Source organism: Podarcis melisellensis (genome assembly GCF_964234715.1).
Source record: "Podarcis melisellensis genome assembly, chromosome: 12".
NCBI lineage: Eukaryota > Metazoa > Chordata > Lepidosauria > Squamata > Lacertidae > Podarcis > Podarcis melisellensis.
In genome coordinates, this window is record NC_138544.1 from 50748440 (window position 1) to 50768416 (window position 19977).

Sequence of the window (19977 nt, forward strand, 5' to 3'; positions counted from 1 at the left end):
AAAGCGATAAACATCTACCTGACATTCAGAAGACATCTGAAGGCAGCCCTGTTCAGGGAAGTTTTTAATATGTGACATTTTAGTGTATCTTTCATCTTTGTTGGAAGCCGCCCAGAGTGGCTGGGTACAAATAATAAATTATTACTATTATTATTATTATTATTATTATTATTATTATTATTAAGTGTCTCATGCTCTGCCAGCTGAGCTATCCCTTGTTCAGCTTCAAGCACGTGTTCCTAGTCCTCAATTTTATAGCAGCAGGCTCCATCTACAGAGAGGTGTTCCTTCCTTTTGTGTGATAGAAGAAGAAATGCAATAAAATGTCCTGTTGATGTTGGTATAATAATAATAATAATAATTTATTATTTATACCCCGCCCATCTGACTGGGCTCCCCCAGCCACTCTGGGCGGTTTAAAAAAAAATATTAAAATACTGTAGTACATCAAACATTAAAAGCTTCCCTAAACAGGGCTGGAGGAGACTCTTGAGAGTCCCATGGACTGCAAGAAGATCAAACCTCTCCATACTGAAGGAAATCAACCCTGAGTGCTCACTGGAAGGACAGATTGTGAAGCTGAGGCTCCAGTACTTTGGCCACCTCATGAGAAGAGAAGACTCCCTGGAAAAGACCCTGATGTTGGGAAAGATGGAGGGCACAAGGAGAAGGGGACGGCAGAGGACGAGATGGTTGGATAGTGTTTTCGAGGTTACCAGCATGAGTTTGACCAAACTGCGGGAGGCAGTGGAGGACAGAGGTGCCTGGCGTTCTCTGGTCCATGGGGTCACGAAGAGTCGGACACGACTAAACGACTAAACAACAACACAAACAGGGCTGCCTTCAGATGTCTGCTAAAAGTGTGGTAGTTGTTGTTCAGTCTGGTAGTTGTTGCTCACACCTCTAATTTTCTTTTCCCCCCTTTTTTATAATTTTTTATTTGAAATTGTATTTACAACATAACACAAACCCCCAACCCCCCAATACAGAAATCCACCCTTATTAAACGTGAACATAACATACAATAAGCATAACATACAACAATACAAACAACCAAATAAAAGACTTCCTTTATCCTGTATCTGGCCTCCTTATTTACTTCTTATAAGCTGTTTCCTTTATGAGTAATTATTAAGATTTTTTTCTAATTTTCTAATTATAACTTAAATATCCACAAAGTCTCCTGCAGACATTAATCAAAACAAGTCTAGGTATGTATTTGAGGGCAGTGTTTTGTGAAGTATTCTCTACATTTTCCCCATGCTTTTTGAAACTCTTGTCTGGTGTGATCTCTAATTGCCTCTGTTAATCTAGCCAATTCAATATACTCTAACAGTTTGTCTTGCCATACCTCTAATTTTCAAGCGTATGAACATATCCTTAGTGCAGGTCATAAGCCTCCATATTTACTGGTAGATTTCCAGGTACTCTGTGTGTGTGTGTGTGTGTGTGTGTGTGTGTGTGTGTGTGTGAGAGAGAGAGAGAGAGAGAGAGAGAGAGAGAGAGAGAGAGAGAGAGAGAGGACCCTTTCATTTTAAAAGATTTGCTTAAAAGGCTTCTCATATATTATTCTCTAGATGGGCCTCTCCTACTGATTGCATGAAATCCTTTCGCTTTTTGATTTTCTAATCGCTCCCTTTTACAGTTTCCTAGAGTAAGTCCATATTTCATTTTTATGCATAGCTTGTTTCTCCACCATCATGCCACACCCCAATTGTTTAATCATGTCCAGGTCCTCTGTCTCCACTTTGGGCTTGAATTCAACCCTGTCTTGCTCGTAGCAACAAAGTGAAAATGGGGAGAGCAAAACAAAACTGGAGCTTTTGTGTGTGTGCTTACACACATTTCACGTATCGACTTGCATTATGAAATTATTCATTTTTCTGTCGAGTTGATTGAGTTGGCCACATTGGGCATCACCTAAAACTGCCCTCGGTATTGGCAGGCTGGGACGCGCTGAGCTCCTGGTGTCAATACTCATTCTTTTCAAAGTGGGCTCCTCTGTTCGCCTCCCAAACCCGCGTGGCTTAAGAGGTCGGATGAATATGCTAATGCACCATCACCTGTAGGTCAAATCAATTAGGCAGGAAAGGCCAAACAGCATTTTGTGTGTTGGGTGTGTGTGTGTGTGTGTGTGTGTACATTTTATTAATACCCTTGGAAGTATTGAGAGAAGAGACACCATGATGGATGGAAAGAATTGGAAGTGGGGGGCGGATACACACAGAGAGATATCCTTCAAGTATCTTGGCACTATAAGAGACAAAGTTATTGGCAAAAGAAAAGGTGGGGGTTGGCATTGTTAGAGTCAATTTGAAAGAAGAGACAGAGTCATTTTACAGTTCTGTGTACTACGTTGTGGCACAGTAATTTAAAGGCACTGCTGCCCTTCCACTTGGATTCCTGGCAAAGGCGGTGCCAAATTAGCACTGGAATGAAATAACTCACCCCCCCAAAAAATGGGGGTAGCAGGAATGGAAGTTTTCTGGGTGTCAGGGACCATGCTAAGGAGGGCTGCACTGAGGAGGAATGGTGGGAGCCTCCCCCTGCTCCTGATCAGGATCCTGAATCTTCCCAGGAGCAGGGAAGTAGTATAGATTTGGAACAGCGGTTTGCAGAGGGACGCAGTTCAGAAGGCAGAAGCTGGGAAGTACTGGATGGGGAACAGCTAGGAGGAGAAGAACTGGGAGGGAGAGAGTTAACAGACTCACTGTCGCTGGAAAGCACCAACCGCTCAGCCCAAGGTTGAGGTGGCAGCGCAGAAAGCAGAGTGGCTGTGAGATCAGGTTGCAAGAGGTGGAAGTGACGTGGGTGACAAGGGGGGAAGTGGGTGGAACCTTTAATTGGGAGCACCTTCATTCCTAGGAATGGATTCTCTATAGTTGCTATAGAGATGCCAACATGTCCAACAATGTTAGCAAAGAGGAAGACCTTATGCACATACGCATGCTGGACACATCAGCGCAGCATGAGCTCAGGATAGTACCAGCATCCCTTAATCTCCAGTAAATGAAGTCCTTCTGAGCAGTCCATCCTCAAAGCTCTTCGCCTCCCACCTTGGAAACGACGTCATTTCATTTTTATCAGAGCAGCTGATGAAGGCGGAATCAGAAACGCTTTGCCACATAAACAAATACTCTGTTAACCATCGTGGCGTATACATTATTTTAGTGTTTAACTGAATCATGCAAGGGATCCAGAACGGGCCTACATGAAGGGCTGTTTGATGCTTTTATAAGAAGATGTTTGATCAAAATTCAATAGGCAATAGAAACGCATCGTCGTTTGTCATTATATGGTTTCATCATCTGTTAGGCACAACCCAGTGATTCATTGTGAAGGATCCACACACAATGGCCCACTAACTCAACCACTTCAGATGCCTACACTCTAGAGGAGACCCAATCTATGAGCCCATTGAACGTAGCTTACTAGAGCATCATGGGACTGTGCCAGGCTGTATTGACTGCAGAAGCAATGTCTGAAATGATCCTAAGGCAGGGCAAGACCAGCATATGCCATATTTACTTGCATCTAATGCTCACTGCAGATGGTGACAGCAGCCACGAAATTAAAGGACGCCTGCTTCTTGGGAGAAAAGCAATGACAAACCTAGACAGCAGCTTAAAAAGTAGAGACATCACCTTGCCAACAAAGGTCCGTATAGTTCAAGCTATGGTTTTCCCAGTAGTGATGTATGGAAGTGAGAGCTGGACCATAAAGAAGGCTGATCGCCGAAGAATTGATGCTTTTGAATTATGGTGCTGGAGGAGACTCTTGAGAGTCCCATGGACTGCAAAAAGATCAAACCGATCCATTCTGAAGGAAATCTGCCCTGAGTGCTCACTGGAAGGACAGATTCTGAAGCTGAGGCTCCAATACTTTGGCCACCTCATGAGAAGAGAAGACTCCCTGGAAAAGACCCTGATGTTAGGAAAGATGGAGGGCAGAAGGAGAAGGGGACGACAGAGGACGAGATAGTGGGACAGTGTTCTCGAAACTACCAGCATGAGTTTGACCAAATGGGGGAGGCAGTGGAAGACAGGAGTGCCTGGCGTGCTCTGGTCCATGGGGTCATGAAGAGTTGGACACGACTAAACGACTAAACAACAACAATGCTCACCTTTTTTGGCCAAATTATCTTGCGAAAACAAAGGTGCGCATTGGATTTGATGGCACATTAGACTCCAGTAAAGATGGCAGTCGCTACTCTACAGCGCCCAGCATTCTGGGGGCACTACATAAACATTAAAGATTCATTATTAATCATTAGCATCCTTGTTCTCATTGTCCGCGGTGCTGGTAGCAGCGAGTCCACAGAATCGGTTCCTTGGTGTCATGTTTCTCCTCACTCCCACCCCTCCTTTAATCAAAATAAAGAGGGGAGAAACCCATCAAGTGTGAAATGCAGAAGTACATTTCGGAGACGGCCTCCCAGTGCCAAAATCAAATGAAGCAAGGTCATTTAGAGTCTCCCGAAACCGGCGAGATTATTTATGAAAAAATCCAGGCACTACACTTACCGTACCTCCTGCTCTCAATGGAGCTCATCATTCAGAGCTGTTGAGCAGTTGGGAACAATTACAGAGGATAAACCGAATGAAATATGTTACGCCGTGAATGTGTCAAGATTCTGACCGGTGGAATTTACATACATGAATAAATATTGAATGCTGCTTAGAATAGAGGCTGGGGGGCAGAGCCTGGGCGGTGGGCAAGCAGCAATGCAAAAATAATTGCTGCCTTTATTACCCGTTACTGGCTTTAATAGCATGAAAGAGAAGGGGGGAGAGAGAGGTTGGAATAGTCAAGCCTGGGAGGCAAATTAGAGGATGCATCTCTCTGTTACCTGATCCAAATATTAACAGCTTTCCCCTTAGCATTCTGCTGAATGGAGAGGACAAAGAAGGTACGGTACATCCAAGGGAATCTAAAGCATTTCCACACCAGTCAAATTCTATATGATTTTTGGGAAGGTGGTCAGTGGTCGGGGCAGATCTACGATGAAACTAGAGAAGCTCAAGCTTCAGAGACCCTAATCCCAGAGTGACCCCGTGACTTTATTCCACATTGCTTTAAATAAAATGGGCCTAGTAGTGAAATATACTCGGAGTTGAGAGTGGATTTCATGCTCTTTATTCAGCTCATAGTGGTGAGGAGGAATGGAAGTTCCCCCAGAATGTCTGCTTTATATACATTATTTACACAATGGGCCCCATGTGATTGGCTAATTCTGGGATTCTCCTGTAGGCTAATCAGGTTGCGGATTCACTTCCACCTGGAGCTGATTGGCTCCTGTGGACCAATCAGACTGCTGCATTCTGGGTCCTATTATTCTAGGACCAATCAGACTGCTGCATTCTGAATCCTATTGTTCTAGGACCAATCAGACTACTGCATTCTGAGTCCTATTGCTCTAGGACCAATGCTGCATTTTGGATCCTATTCAACTCAGTACATAACAAGTAGACAATGCTATTTTTCTAGAAACAGAGTTCCAGGACTCCATTTGACTCCCGGAACCGTTTGAAATCTAAGGCATGGCTTCCGATCGGCTGCAGGAGCTTCCTGCACTGAATCAGAAGCCGCGGAAGCTGCGCCGGGCGTTTGGCTTCCAAAGAATGTTCAAAAACCGGAACACGCACTTCTGGGTTCTCGGTGTTCAGGAGCCAAAACTTGGTATGAGTACCAAGGAATTCAAGAACCAAGGTACGACTGTATATGTTTCAGCAATCCTAAAGTTTGAGTGTCAGTAGCACAGATGTTGTAAAGGTGGAGTGGTGCAGCAAGTTAGCTGTTATGCTGAAGAGCACTTAAATTCTTTATGCATATTGTCTCTAGAAAGTGACATTGCAAAGAAGCTCTCATATGATGAACCCGTAAATGAATATGATGCTAGGGGGAAAAGGGAGGGGGATTTTGTAAAACATGCTTCAAGTAACATGAGATAACCCAGTACATAAATTTTAATCAAAATCTGAGATGTTGTAGTCATTTATTTATTTTAATAAAAATGTGCTGATCCGTCATGGAACAACCCCATTGAAGAAAACAGTGGTTATCCAGACCTCGTTGCTGGTTCCAAAGTAGCCCCCTTAACAGTTCATGATTCAGGGCCCCCAAAAGGCAGGTCCTCCACTGCCAAGGGGAGGGGGAGCCAGAGCCGTTGACAAGCCGAGTGAGAGCCACGTCTTTCAACTTTTGTCCCCCTAGCCTCTTCCCCGTTGAGTTCTTCGAAGGCAACAATGCGACTCCAGAGGCGGAAGCTGAGAGCGAATGAAAACCTGTGAAATGCAGGTGAGAACAGAAAAGTAGAGGAAGCTGCCTGTAAGATTCAGGGAATCTGAGCCCCTTCTATCACGGCTGGCTGCCAGTAATGGGGAAAACAAGAAGCTCTTACCAAGGTATTTTATTCAATATTCACAGAGAGGGAGACGTAAGATGTCGCCTCTTGGATAATGGCGTTGCTCCGAGTAAAGTCCCATCCTCTCTCTCTCCCCTATTATATGTCACCCCTCTGTCAGCTGATGTGAGTTTTCTGCCTCTGAGTTTTCTGTTCTCCTACTCTCAATGCCTGCCAGGTCCTGGGAGGGAGGGGTCAGGAATGCTGTCTAAAGACACTGAGTCTGTGAAGTTTCAGATAACAGACTTGGACAACATCCCAGATTGGAATGGAGTCAGAGGAAGCTGCGCTGATAAAAAGGCAGTTGGAAAAATATATACAGTGGTACCTCAGGTTACATACGCTTCAGGTTACAGACTCTGCTAACCCAGAAATAGTGCTTCAGGTTAAGAACTTTGCTTCAGGATGAGAACAGAAATCGTGCTCCAGCGGCGCAGCGGCAGCAGGAGGCCCCATTAGCTAAAGTGGTGCTTCAGGTTAAGAACAGTTTCAGGTTAAGAACGGACCTCCGGAACGAATTAAGTACTTAACCCGAGGTACCACTCTACTAATAAAGCTGTATTCGATGGATGAAAGTATATTATGTTTGACATGACTGAGAATCGTGGACTCAGGGATGGAGAATTATAAAGCGTCAAAATCGAGATATGGAAAATATGGAAACAATGAGAAGTAGGACTGAGATGTGGAGATATGCTTCAGAGATCCAGACCGGGAGGAGCTCCGAAAAATTAATAATTATAATTTGAATTATAATTTGGTCTTTTTATTTTAATTGGTGTATTATGATTGGATATATTAACTGGATGTTTTTTATTGGAAAATCAATAAAAATGATTTTTAAAAATAAAAATAAAGACATCGAGTCTGTCAGCTGTCTCTCCCCTAGTGCTTCTTCTTCCTCCTGCTCCTCTCCCAATATTTCCCAGCTTCTCCCCTCTGCATCCTCTAAACTGTGCCCTTCTGCAAACCACTATTCTAAATCTATACTCTCCTCCTCTTCCTGGGAAGGTTCAGGAGAGGGGGGGAGGTGGTCTCCACCATTTCTCGTCAGTCCAGTCCTTGACACGGCCTTATCCTGAGTCAGACCAGGGGCCCAGGCACGGGCTGTCTCCCAGCCCTACCTGGAGACGTCAGGGATTGGGACCTTCTGCACACAAAGGAGATGCTCTACCACTGGAGCTGCATGCTGGGGAGGGTAACTGAGGTGAGCAGGACAGCTCCCCCTTTGCTTCAAAGGACCCTCCCCACAGTCCAAGCCCCCCGCCCCAGATGACTAACAAGAAAGTGGCCAATGATTCAGACAGGAGCAAGCAAGTCTCATCACCTTGTTTTCATTTCTTCTCATTCTAGCAAACATTGCTTCGTTGGGGACCGGACTGGCAGCTGCGGTCACAGATGCTCGTTTTATTATTTCACCCTTTGCTACAACAAAATGGTGCTTATTCCCCCGGAAATGTGTTCAGCATCAGGACAGCAGAAGCAAATTGCGTGTTATTCCCGTCGCCGGGAAAGCACTAAGGTTTATGTGGGTTTAAAATGCAAACTTGCACATACACAGAGCATTTTCTTACTTTCCTTTGTATCAGGAAATGCAGAAGCCGTTGAAAGCACGGGAGGACATAGAGGACGAGGGGTCAGGAGAAAATGTGATTGCATATTTCCAACGAAAGTTATATACCTGTAGATTTCGGGGCAGGGGGGTTACAGGTCTGTAAGACAGCTAATTATAGAGTCTAAAAATACCTAACTGCAAAACTGCCTGATATGGCTGGGCGATAACTGGTTTTCAACATCATGATATATCACCCGCTACATATCACGATATATTGATGTCAGAAATAAGAGGCATTGGCTGGCACCAGTGTATCAATGCATTGTCAAAAATCTGTGGCAACAGTTTTGTAATATTCAACATTGCAATATATCATGAATCACGATGTGTGCGTGTGCTATGTAGAAAATCGTGATATGAGAAAAACTGTGAAGCCTGTCATCACTTCTCTCTTCCCTTCTTCCCTTGTTGCTCTGTACTATAAAATAACAGTTGTAACAATATGTTAAGGGTAAGTAAGAATGTATTCGTTTTAGACCTCTAAGTAATAGCAGTTTTGAGGACATTGCCCCATTCACCTCTACATGAAGGTAAAGGTAAAGGTAAAGGTAAAGGGACCCCTGACCATTAAGTCCAGTCGCGGACGACTCTGGGGTTGCGGCGCTCATCTCGCTTTATTGGCCGAGGGAGCCAGCATATAGCTTCCGGGTCATGTGGCCAGCATGACTAAGCCACTTCTGGCGAACCAGAGCAGTGCAAGGAAACGCCTTTTACCTTCCCACTGGAGCAGTACCTATTTATCTACTTGCACTTCGTGCTTTCAAACTGCTAGGTTGGCAGGAGCAGGGACCGAGCAACAGGAGCTGACCCCGTCACAGGGATTTGAACCGCCGACCTTCTGGTCGGCAAGCCCTAGGCTCAGTGGTTTAACCCACAGTGCCACCCACGTCCTTATTTCATCCTTATACATCCTTGTTTCAGACATCATGTTATATTGATATATCACAATGTTGAAAGCCGGACACCACTCAGCCCTAACACACATCATGAGTTGTGATATATTGCCAGGTCAAAATTATGAAACTTATATCGGGATATGGACATAGCTGTCAACTTACAGATTTGAAAATAAGGGACCAGCAGCCTTGAAAATAAGGGACCAGCAGTCAAAATAAGGGGCCTGTAGCCTCACCTGTTCCAGGCACTCCAGTCTTCCTGTCCTCCTGCAGTCTGGTCAAACTCATGCTGGTAGCTTTGAGAACACTGTCCAACCAACTTTGTAACCAGAGGTTCAACTGAATAGAATCTGAATCACATGCACCATGAGGCCTATGAAGCCTCAACTTAAGATGGCTCCCCTGCCTGGCTTTGAACTGCAAAGTTTGCAGCAGCATGTGCAACAAAATGGCATCCAGCATTCAAAAAACCCCTCAGCTTGCATTAACTAGCCACACACAAGGCATGCAAGCTCTACCTCCCAGTCGGTCTTAGACTCCTTATTGGGTGAGCAACACAGCCAAGCAACACAGTTGGAGCCTCCCTCCTCCCTGGCCGGCAGGGAGGGAGGGAGAGGAGCTGCTTCCTTTGAAATTTAAGGGACATCATTTAAGGGACATCCATCAATAAAGGACAGCAGCGGGACATGGCGCTGGAATAAGGGACTGTCCCTTCAAATAAGGGACACTTGACAGCTATGGATATGGGCTTCAAACCGGTTTCGGATGATATATCGATATATCACCCAGCCCTACTGCCTGAGATGCAGTGAGCGTCAGACATTGTGTGTGAAGTGCACAGGGAAAAGAAAAGATTGTGCCTCGACTCCTTTACAAGCTTCCTATAATGAGCAAAAGCCCTGCTAAATAATATAACAGGGCATGTCTCGTAAGAGAGAGAGAAATGCTTGGACTTCTCTTCCCCTGGACCTTTGCCTAAAGGAAGAATAAAAAACACTAGCAAATCTGCAAGTTGTTCAAGAGCCCCTTGGAAAAGTCTGGATCTCAGTAAATTATTTATTTTAACTTTGAAGTAGTTCTGCTTCCCCACTTTTAAAGGCTTCGCAGTAAAAGCCTGTGCCTCTCAGAACCTCAAGCCCACGCTTAGGTTTGAAATGATGTGCGCTTCCCTTTCTTCCCCTTATTTTCAAGACATGAATGGAACTCACTTAGATGTACAGTAGCTGTTTGAAATAGCTAGAACCTGTGCAGATAGACGATAGATAGATAATGATAGATGATAGATAGATAGATGATAGATGATAAATATAGATAGATGATAGATATAGATAGATAGATGATAGATAGATAGATAGATAGATGATAGATAGATAGATAGATAGATAGATAGATAGATAGATGATAGATAGAAGATGATAGATATAGATAGATAGATAGATAGATAGATAGATAGATAGATAGATAGATAGATGATAGATAGATATAGATAGATAGATAGATAGATAGATAGATAGATAGATAGATAGATGATAGATAGATAGATAGATGATAGATAGATAGATGATAGATAGATGATAGATGATAGATAGATAGATAGATAGATAGATAGATAGATCATAGATAGATAGATAGATAGATAGATAGATAGATAGATAGATAGATGATAGATAGATAGATAGATAGATAGATAGATAGATGATAGATAGATAGATAGATAGATAGATAGATAGATAGATAGATAGATGATAGATAGATAGATGATAGATAGATAGATAGATAGATAGATGATAGATAGATAGATGATAGATAGATATTATAATAATGTAAGTATGTCATCATAGGGATGCGGGTGGCGCTGTGGGTTAAACCAAAGAGCCTAGGACATGCCGATCAGAAGGTCGGCGGTTCGAATCCCCGTGATGGGGTGAGCTCCCGTCGCTCGGTCCCTGCTCCTGTCAACCTAGCAGTTTGAAAGCACGCTAAAGTGTAAGTAGATAAATAGGTACCGCTCTGGCGGGAAGGTAAAAGGTGTTTCCGTGAGCTGCTCTGGTTCGCCAGAAGCAGCTTAGTCATGCTGGCCACATGACCCAGAAGCTGTACGCCGGCTCCCTCGGCCAATAAAGCGAGATGAGCACCGCAACCCCAGAGTCGGTCACGACTGGACCTAATGGTCAGGGGTCCCTTTACCTTTATGTCATCACGTAGTCCCCATTGGAGAATCTGTGCTGCTGCATCACAATCCATAAAGTCAGGGAGGGGTAAAGGAGCAAGAGTAAAAGGCAGGTTGCACAACAGTTGTGGTTGTGGCATGGTAGTGAGAGGAGGGGGACTCTGGTGGGGGGAGCAGTGGTGGTTTAAAACAATGGCAGAAGTTTGAGTAAAGCAGGGATGGCAGGAAGTGAGAGGGAAACGGTCATCTTAAGCAACCGCAGTGGTTGGAGTAAAGTAGGCACTGTACTATGAAGAAGCTGGAAAGAAGGTGGGGGCAAAACTCAAACTCGTTGGCTGGGTCCGTCATTAGCTCTTGCGCCACCTAGTGTTGGCCTCCCTGCCTTGCAATGTGCACCAGACTATGGGTAAACTGTCTTCTGTTTAGCCCTGTGCAAATAACTTAAAAAAACCAGAGAGAAACAGGGTGATTCTTGCTGGTCCTGCATCCAACCTTTGAATGTCAATTATCTCAGCTTTTTAGTCATCTGCACAGATTGTGGGAACATTTTGGATCTTTTTCCAATTTACTTCCCCTTTTTCTCCTGCCGTAAAAGAATTTCCCCACACTTCACACTATTGTGGCGTAGAGCTCTTGATTATGCCCATTGAATGGATGTAAATATAAAAGGGACTGTGCCATGTTACTCTTGGAGAAAACTTATTATGTAACACAGCTAGAAAGCTGATGAGTGTCCCCACGTGTTTCGATTGTATATTCTGCTCTGGTAAAGCAAGACCTTGCTTCCCTCCTTCCTCACCCAGCAGAATAAAAATTTTAAAATCAGGCCCAATACAATTATTTATAGAATTCGGCTGATGCAATGGGATGTTTTCATTCTCTCCCCTCCCCTTTCCTTTTGGCAGAAAAAAATATTGATTTGTAAGGATAGCTTTGATATCAATTAGTCTCAAAACAAGAGACAGGCAGTCACTTTGCATGGGGTGATTTAATTAAAAAATGCCGTATTTGGTCAGAAGAGTGTTCTAAGCATAAAATTGCTTTTCCCCTTTTGGGTCAGTTTCTTCGCATGCTTGTGTAATGGAACTAAACGAGAAGTCGCCTTGAAGAATATTTAAGTTTGGCTTTAAAATGTCCATTATAAACAAGCGGCTGCATATGCCAAACTACAAGGACAAAATGAAACAAGACAGGAGAGATCTGTGACCAGAAAGGGACACAGATGGTGCTGTGGGTTAAACCACAGAGCCTAGGACTTGCCGATCAGAAGGTCGGCAGTTCAAATCCCTGCGACGGGGTGAGCTCCCGTTGCTCGGTCCCTGCTCCTGCCAACCTAGCAGTTTGAAAGCATGTCAAAGTGCAAGTAGATAAATAGGTACTGCTCCGGCGGGAAGGTAAACGGCGTTTCCATACGCTGCTCTGGTTCGCCAGAAGCAGCTTAGTCATGCTGGCCACATGACCCGGAAGCTGTACGCCGGCTCCCTCGGCCAATAAAGCGAGATGAGCGCTGCAACCCCAGAGTCGGTCACGACTGGACCGAATGGTCAGGGGTCCCTTTACCTTTACCTACTAAAGGGAACCATGGGTTTATCCTTTGCAAAATGCCATTCATTGCTGCTGCTACTTGTGATGAGTAAGAATCACCTCAGATAAGGCAAGGGAACTTTTGTAAGATGGAAGAAAGCTGGTCCACATGCATTTTCAGGCGATAACTGTGTCACAAATATTGTGGACTAGAAACCTTGGAGGACTTAACTGCAGGCCTGGTAAACCTACATGGTGCACCCAAATCTTCATCTGGAGTGCTTGCCCTGAACTGATTTTGAAGTGCAGGTATACAAAGATAGAAGAATAGGTGGCAAATCCTTCAAACCCTTTTCTTGTGATTACATTTTCTTGAGTTTATATCTTCTAGCCGCTGTGCTTTTGATGGGCGTGTGTGTCCCGGTCCCCCCAGCAGCTGACAGCTATGAATATATTTGCAGCGTTGCACAAGCCCTTTCCCCCCTGCTAAATTCCAGAAACACCTGTGAGCCTCCAGAACAAAGGGCAGCTCTTTTTAACTTAGCACAAGTGAGAACTTTGTGGAAATTGGGTCTGCGGGCGTCATTACTGCGCATTTAGCAACTCCCTGCGATAGCAAATAAAACACAAGGCAGACAGTAGCAGCCTGTGTGTGAGGAGGAATCAATGTAAATACTGGCATGGACATGCCAGGGTTGGGTCAGGAATATATGCAACAGGAGAAGGTTTTTGAGAGTCTATCAACCCTCTGTACTCTTCCTTCTTCCAAGAGTGTGTGAAGAGATAAGGATTTTCATTGATTACACTGGTCAACAACAAATTTGTTGTCTGCGTTTTTTCAGTTGATTTAGGACGAATCTGATGCGCTGAATCCAAAAATCACATTGGTTTTGCTCAATCAGGTCAAGTTTTTGAGCTATGGCCACATGTCTTTTTTACGTTTTTGTTTTTGTTCACATGTATGCTTATGTGGAGCATTTTAGAAGTAGTTGGTGGGGGTAAAATGCCATGTTGAATAATTGTTTTGATTGGAAATGATTATCTTAATGACAAGAAGTATTCAGGTCCGATAGTTCTGGGTGATTATGTCGAAAAGGGATCAGTTTGAAGTCATAAAACCTCGAAATCTTCCATAAATTGGTGCGGCAAAGCATAAAGTTGGGGGATCAAAACTAAGTTACTGGGGCAGCCGCCCCACGAAGTATACTGATCTTCAATCAGCACGTTGTCCTGTAGCTCATTGTGATGAAATTCCAGTACCTATCCTTGGAGAACTTCCTGACATTAGTGACGAAGATGCCTCCAGTGTTGAAGGACATGAAGAAGAAGTGGTTCTTGAAGATGATGCTCCACATCCATTTTCCCAAAAGGAGTTGAATGATCTAGTTCGCGACCTCAGCTTGTCAAAGGACTCTGCCGAACTGTTGGCATCCAGATTGAAGGGAAAAAACCTCCTCTCTGACAGTGTTCGCATCAGCTTCTTCCGCAACAGGCATCAAGAGTACCTCCGTTTTTTCTCGGAAGAGAAGGACTTGGTGTACTGTGCAGATATTGTGCAGCTTCTGCTCAAGCTTGGAGTGCCACAGTATGAACCCAAAAATTGGAGACTGTTCATTGACAGCAGCAAGCGATCACTGAAATGTGTTCTGCTACACAACGGCAACCAGTTTGCCTCTATACCCCTGGCTCACTCAAGTACACTGAAGGAGAACTATGAAGCGGTGAAGTATGTGCTGGAGAAAATTGGTTATGATCAGCATAGGTGGTTTATTTGTGTTGACCTGAAGATGGTGAACTTTTTGTTGGGACAACAGTCTGGCTTCACCAAGTACCCATGTTTTCTGTGCATGTGGGATAGCAGGGACTGTGCTCAGCATTACACGAAGAAGGACTGGCCTGTGCGGGAGGAATTGGTGCCTTGCAAAGAAAGGAATGTCATCAATGACCCTCTGGTGGACAGAGTCAGAATACTCTTCCCACTGCTGCACATCAAGCTCGGCTTAATCAAGCCGTTCACCAAGGCTCTGGACAAGGATGGTGACTGCTTCACTTACTTGTGCCAGGCTTTTCCAGGACTGACCATGGAGAAGTTGAAAGCTGGCATCTTTGACGGTCCTCAGATCCATCAGCTCATCAGAGATCCAGAGTTCGGAAACTCAATGAACAAAGTGGAACTGGAAGCGTGGAAGGCATTTGTTCTGGTAGTGAAGAACTTTCCTGGCTACAATAAGGCCAGAAACTACGCAGCACTTGTCAACAACATGCTGACTGCTTTTAGAAACCTGGGCTGCAACATGAGTGTCAAGATGCACTACCTATTTTCACATATGGACAGGTTTCCTGAGAACCTGGGTTCAATGAGTGATGAGCATGGGGAGAGATTCCATTAGGACATGAAAGAGATGGAGACCAGGTATCAGGGTCGCTGGGACGCAGTCATGATGGCTGACTACTGTTGGACTCTGAAGAGAGACCTCCCTGCCGCTGAGCATTCCAGGCCAAGAAATGGAAGTTCAAGCCCTGAAGTTTGAAAAATGGTGAAGCAACATGCAATTTATGTGTACTTACCTTTATCAATGCCCACCATTCAGTTTACAGTAAACCTGACCTGATGGAGAGAAACGGATGCCATTTCCTGATTCAGCAGTGCAAAAATACCCTAAATCAGTTGTAGAAATCTAGACAACATTCAAAAAGTAAAAAATTGTTGCCCAGTGTTATCAGTGGTTCAGCTCTTCCTTCTTTGCTAGAGAGAGTGATACATACCTCCCTCGTCCTTATTATCTTTGCCCCTCTCTGCCTTCCAGCCACTGTTTCTCCTCTTCCTGCTCCCGCCCAACCCACATCCAAAATGTACATTGTAAGCTCCTTGGGGTGCAGGCCTGTGCTTTGGTGACATTGCACCATAAATCCCCATTTGCACAGACGATGCTACAGAAAGAATATATAATAGCAGTATACTTAGGGGAGGGACTAGAGCATGTGGCTTGCATGCAAAAGTCTCCAGGTTCAATCTTCAGCATCTTCAGCTAAACAAGGAACTCAGATCATAAGGAAGGTTTCTGCCGAAGACCTTAAGAGGTTCTTGCAAGTCAGAGTAGGCTATACTGGCCTAACTTGCTGTAAGGCACCTTCCCCTAACAAGTGAGATAAGTTCAACATACTATGTAAGGTAAAGGTAAAGGGACTCCTGACCGTTAGGTCCAGTCGCGGACGACTCTGGGGTTGCGGCGCTCATCTCGCTTTACTGGCCGATGGAGCCAGCATCCAGCTTCCGGGTCATGTAGCCAGCATGACTAAGCCGCTTCTGGCAAACCAGAGCAGCACACGGAAAGGCTGTTTACCTTCCCGCTGGAGCCATACCTATTTATCTACTTGCACTTTGACGTGCTTTCAAACTGCTAGGTTGACAGGAGCAGGGACTGAGCAACGGGAGCTGACCCCATCGCAGGGATTCGAACCGCCGACCTTCTGATCGGCAAGCCCTAGGCTCTGTGGTTTAGACCACAGCGCCACCCATGTCCTTAATATACTATGTGCTTTGTGTCTATTCTGCATCCTTTGGTTGAAATAATGATGCCTTTATTTTTATTTTAAAGCACAGGTGTTTATGTGTTTCTTTTAAAATGGAATCCAACTATCGTTAGGCTGTAGGCTGGGCGGGGGGAATGGGTTGCAATTTTTATTTATTTTTTGCTCATTGTCCATGAATACTTTATTAGTTCCAAACTTAGAAAAGGGTTTGACAACGCTGATTCCCTAATACATGCATCTGGGCTTTGTGTCAAAGTCAGCTTTGGAGTGTATAATTTATTCCAGGTCTTCCTATGATCAGAGAGAGATGAAGGAGGTATCAAATTCAAACACAGAACATGCAGATAGTGGGTTTTCTGGGTTTTTTGCTTTGTTGCCGATTTACCTCTGAAATCAGACAAATTCAACAAGAGGAGGAGGAGGAGGAGGATCTCAGACCCTGATGTGAACAAAAGCTGAAGACTTTGAAACTTCCATATCTACTTAATTGTAAAACGTCTGACTTCAGTTGGCCAGAATGGGATGCCTCTGGCCATTGTCTCAGGTGCTGAGGTGTCATGGAATGCTTACAAACACCCCAACTTCTTCCAGGGATTTGTCAAAAACACAATCAGGACACACTAGGGATAGGCAGGGTTGCACGCTGTGAAAATGGGTTCGATAAAGAAGCAGGCATTGTTGAAGGGGTTGGTCAATTCTCTCTCATTGCGTGGACTGTGCATGAGTAAAATGTGCTTTGTTTCAGCATCGTGGATGGAGGAAAGTGTGAAAGTGAGGAGGGGATGGAGACACAGAAAGCCATATGTGAATTTATGTGGTTCTCTGGTTGGGTGGCTGGGTGGGTATATTCACATATACTAAAACAATTTAATCCAGCTAAGCCTCAAGGTTCATTTGTATGTTTACAAGATACTGCTGAGCTCCTGATATCACCATTATATTCATTATATTAAAATGCAGCATGCAAAAGGCACCTAACAGAACAGACAATGAGTAGCTGATAGTTAATTATGGGGAAATTGTGGGGGCTCAGCTCAGCTGACTTTTAAATTATTTTTCGCTGCTAGATCCAAAGGCTTGTTTTATGGATTCCAATAAATCTGCCATTGGGGAGGAACATAAAAAGAACATTGCCATCCGAGCTGATCTTCAGGGTTATTCTTTAAATATATATGTATAAAGAAGAGAAACGTTTAAGCATAAAAGATCTCTCTCTTTTAAAAATTGTTAGTAAGTAGGCTGATCTGTTTATATGGTTTTCAATACAACTAAACAGCTTGCCATTTAAACAAGTTCAATCAGCTGTGGAAATTGACATTTTTCACCGTAAAAATCAGACTTCATCCTAGCATGATATTAAATATTAAGGATTCGGTTAAAAGGACAGTATACATTTCAGAAAACCAGCTGCAGAGAGAGGGGAGGGAAGGAGGGAGGGAGCTGGATGCCAAGTCTTTCCCATTCACAACTTTCTGTGGGGAAGCTGGTTGCTGAACCCCTCTAGCACTACAGAAACTACACTCTGGATTTATTTCCAGACAGTGAACTATAGTCGGGGCCCCCAAGCAAGTGCACAGGCTTTGCAATAGCCTAGGAAGCCGTACAGCAATTTGTTCAGGGTTGCCGGCTCTCCAACTGGCCAGCTGTGTCTTTAAGTGATATTTATCTCTGTGGTGTGCGAGTTCTTCCTGTTGGTGCAACAGCCTGCGCCTAAAAGCACAAGAGCAGGGTTTTCAGGGCTAGTTGGCAACCCTGCCAACCCCGTGTTCGTGGGATGCACGAACCTGACAATTTCAGTCTCTTTCCCTTTCTAATTGTTCCAATCTTAGAACCGTAGAGTTGGAAGGGATGACCCAAGGCAGGAATCTCAGCTAAAGTATCCCTGACAGATGATCATCCAAGGAAAAACCTCCAAGGAAGGAGAGTCCACGACCTCCCAAGGGAGACCGTTCCACTGTTGGACTTGTCTCAGCAGGAGGGGGAGACACCCGTGACTCCTCATCAGTTCAACTCATCTCTGCCTCTTGGCCTTCTTCCTCCTCCGCCTCAGCTTCTGCTTCTGGACTCCTCTCTGCCATAGACTCTCCTCGCTCACTAAGCCCTGGCACCCCTTCTTCAGCTTCTGACACCTCCTCTCCGCAGTCTTCTCCCTCTGACCCTCTCATTGTTGTTCCACCACCCCTTCCCAAGCTCTGAGCCTCCTTTGATTGGTGGTTCCTCCCACCATTTCTCTGCGTCCAACCAGTCCCTGACACCTGCAATAGAGTGGGCCGGAGCTCAGCTCTGATATCATTTTTTCACAGCAGAAACACTGACATCATCACCACTGTAATAAACTGGGCAGGGTGTGTGTGTGTGTGGCAAGACCCGTGTCAGGCTACGCTGGATGACATGGAAGTGCTAGTTCTTCACATCAAATACATTTGAGAATAGCCTTCCCTAATCTGCAGCACTCCAGGAATTTTGGTCTACGGCTCATATCCGCAAACGGAGCCCCTTCCAATCAGTTTGATTCACTGCAACTAATGGAAGGTTCCAACTTCCTGCAGGATAATAGTGTTGGGAATTCCATTCCACCCTTTGCTGCAGACATGGGATTGTTGCGTGTCACATGTCTGTTTACATTCCAGCACAGATTGCTGGCGCGAGCAGAACTTCCGCTCTGTATTGCTTTTGTTTGTAATCTCTCTCTGAGAAGACGGCAAGGAGAGATGCCATGTTTTCTTTGTCCTGATTTATGTATAATAAATGCGTAGTTTAGTATGTGTCTACGGCCTCAAGCCTCTTCCGTTGCGCAGTAGCACAGTGCTGAGTAAGGTGTGCTCAAGTCTGCAAGCTTGAGTCACTGCTGGCCTTCCGACACCCTCCCCCTGATTCCGACAAATAGGACCCTCCCAGTAGCCACTAAATCTACCTGTCATCAGTAAGGAGCCCAGCCTGTTGCTTAGCATAGCAGGAGTGGTTATTCCTTTCATATGCTGATTTTTGTGGGAACAAAGGCTGGGCACTCAAAAAAGCACAACTTCAGGAAATGGAGCAAAAAAGAAACACAGCTTCTCCTTCTCCCCTCCTCTGGGAAAAGAACTGCCTCAGATGTACCTGTAACTTTCCAAAACGTTGCAAGACTACAACTCTGTGTCCAGTTTTGGGCACCACAGTTCAAGAAGGACACTGAAACTGGAACGTGTCCAGAGGAGGGCAACCAAAATGGTCAAAGGCCTGGAAACGATGCCTTATGAGGAACGGCTAAGGGAGCTGGGCATGTTTAGCCTGGAGAAGAGGAGGTTAAGGGGTGATATGATAGCCATGTTCAAATATATAAAAGGATGTCACATAGAGGAGGGAGAAGGGTTGTTTTCTGCTGCTCCAGAGAAGCGGACATGGAGCAATGGTTCCAAACTACAAGAAAGAAGATTCCACCTAAACATTAGGAAGAACTTCCTGACAGTAAGAGCTGTTCGACAGTGGAATTTGCTGCCAAGGAGTGTGGTGGAGTCTCCTTCTTTGGAGGTCTTTAAGCAGAGGCTTGACAACCATATGTCAGGAGTGCTCTGATGGTGTTTCCTGCTTGGCAGGGGGTTGGACTCAATGGCCCTTGTGGTCTCTTCCAACTCTATGATTCTATGATTCTATGATTCTATGAACTCCCATCACCCCTGACCTTCGGCCGTGCTGGCTGTGGGGCTGATTGGAGGGTCATAAGTTTTCCCCACCCCGACCTTGTGCAAATGCCCCCTAAGGTTAAAACAAATATCATCAGTGCCCTGGTTGCAGTTGAGGGCTGCTTCCCGTCATGGAGTCTTGATGCGATGTCAGCCCCTCATGGTGCTGATCG

General features: G+C 44.8%; 1 protein-coding gene across 1 annotated transcript in view; it reads left to right on the forward strand.

Annotated features, from left to right (window-relative positions):
• The first annotated feature begins 688 nt into the window (after positions 1–688).
• EXOG (exo/endonuclease G) overlaps positions 689–19977 on the forward strand; it is a 222356-nt gene continuing 203067 nt past the window's right edge. Inside the window, exon 1 of the mRNA XM_081882630.1 lies at positions 689–760. Within this exon, the coding sequence (XP_081738756.1) occupies positions 721–760 (40 nt within the window). The 5' untranslated portion in view covers positions 689–720. The remainder of the gene's footprint in view (positions 761–19977) is intronic.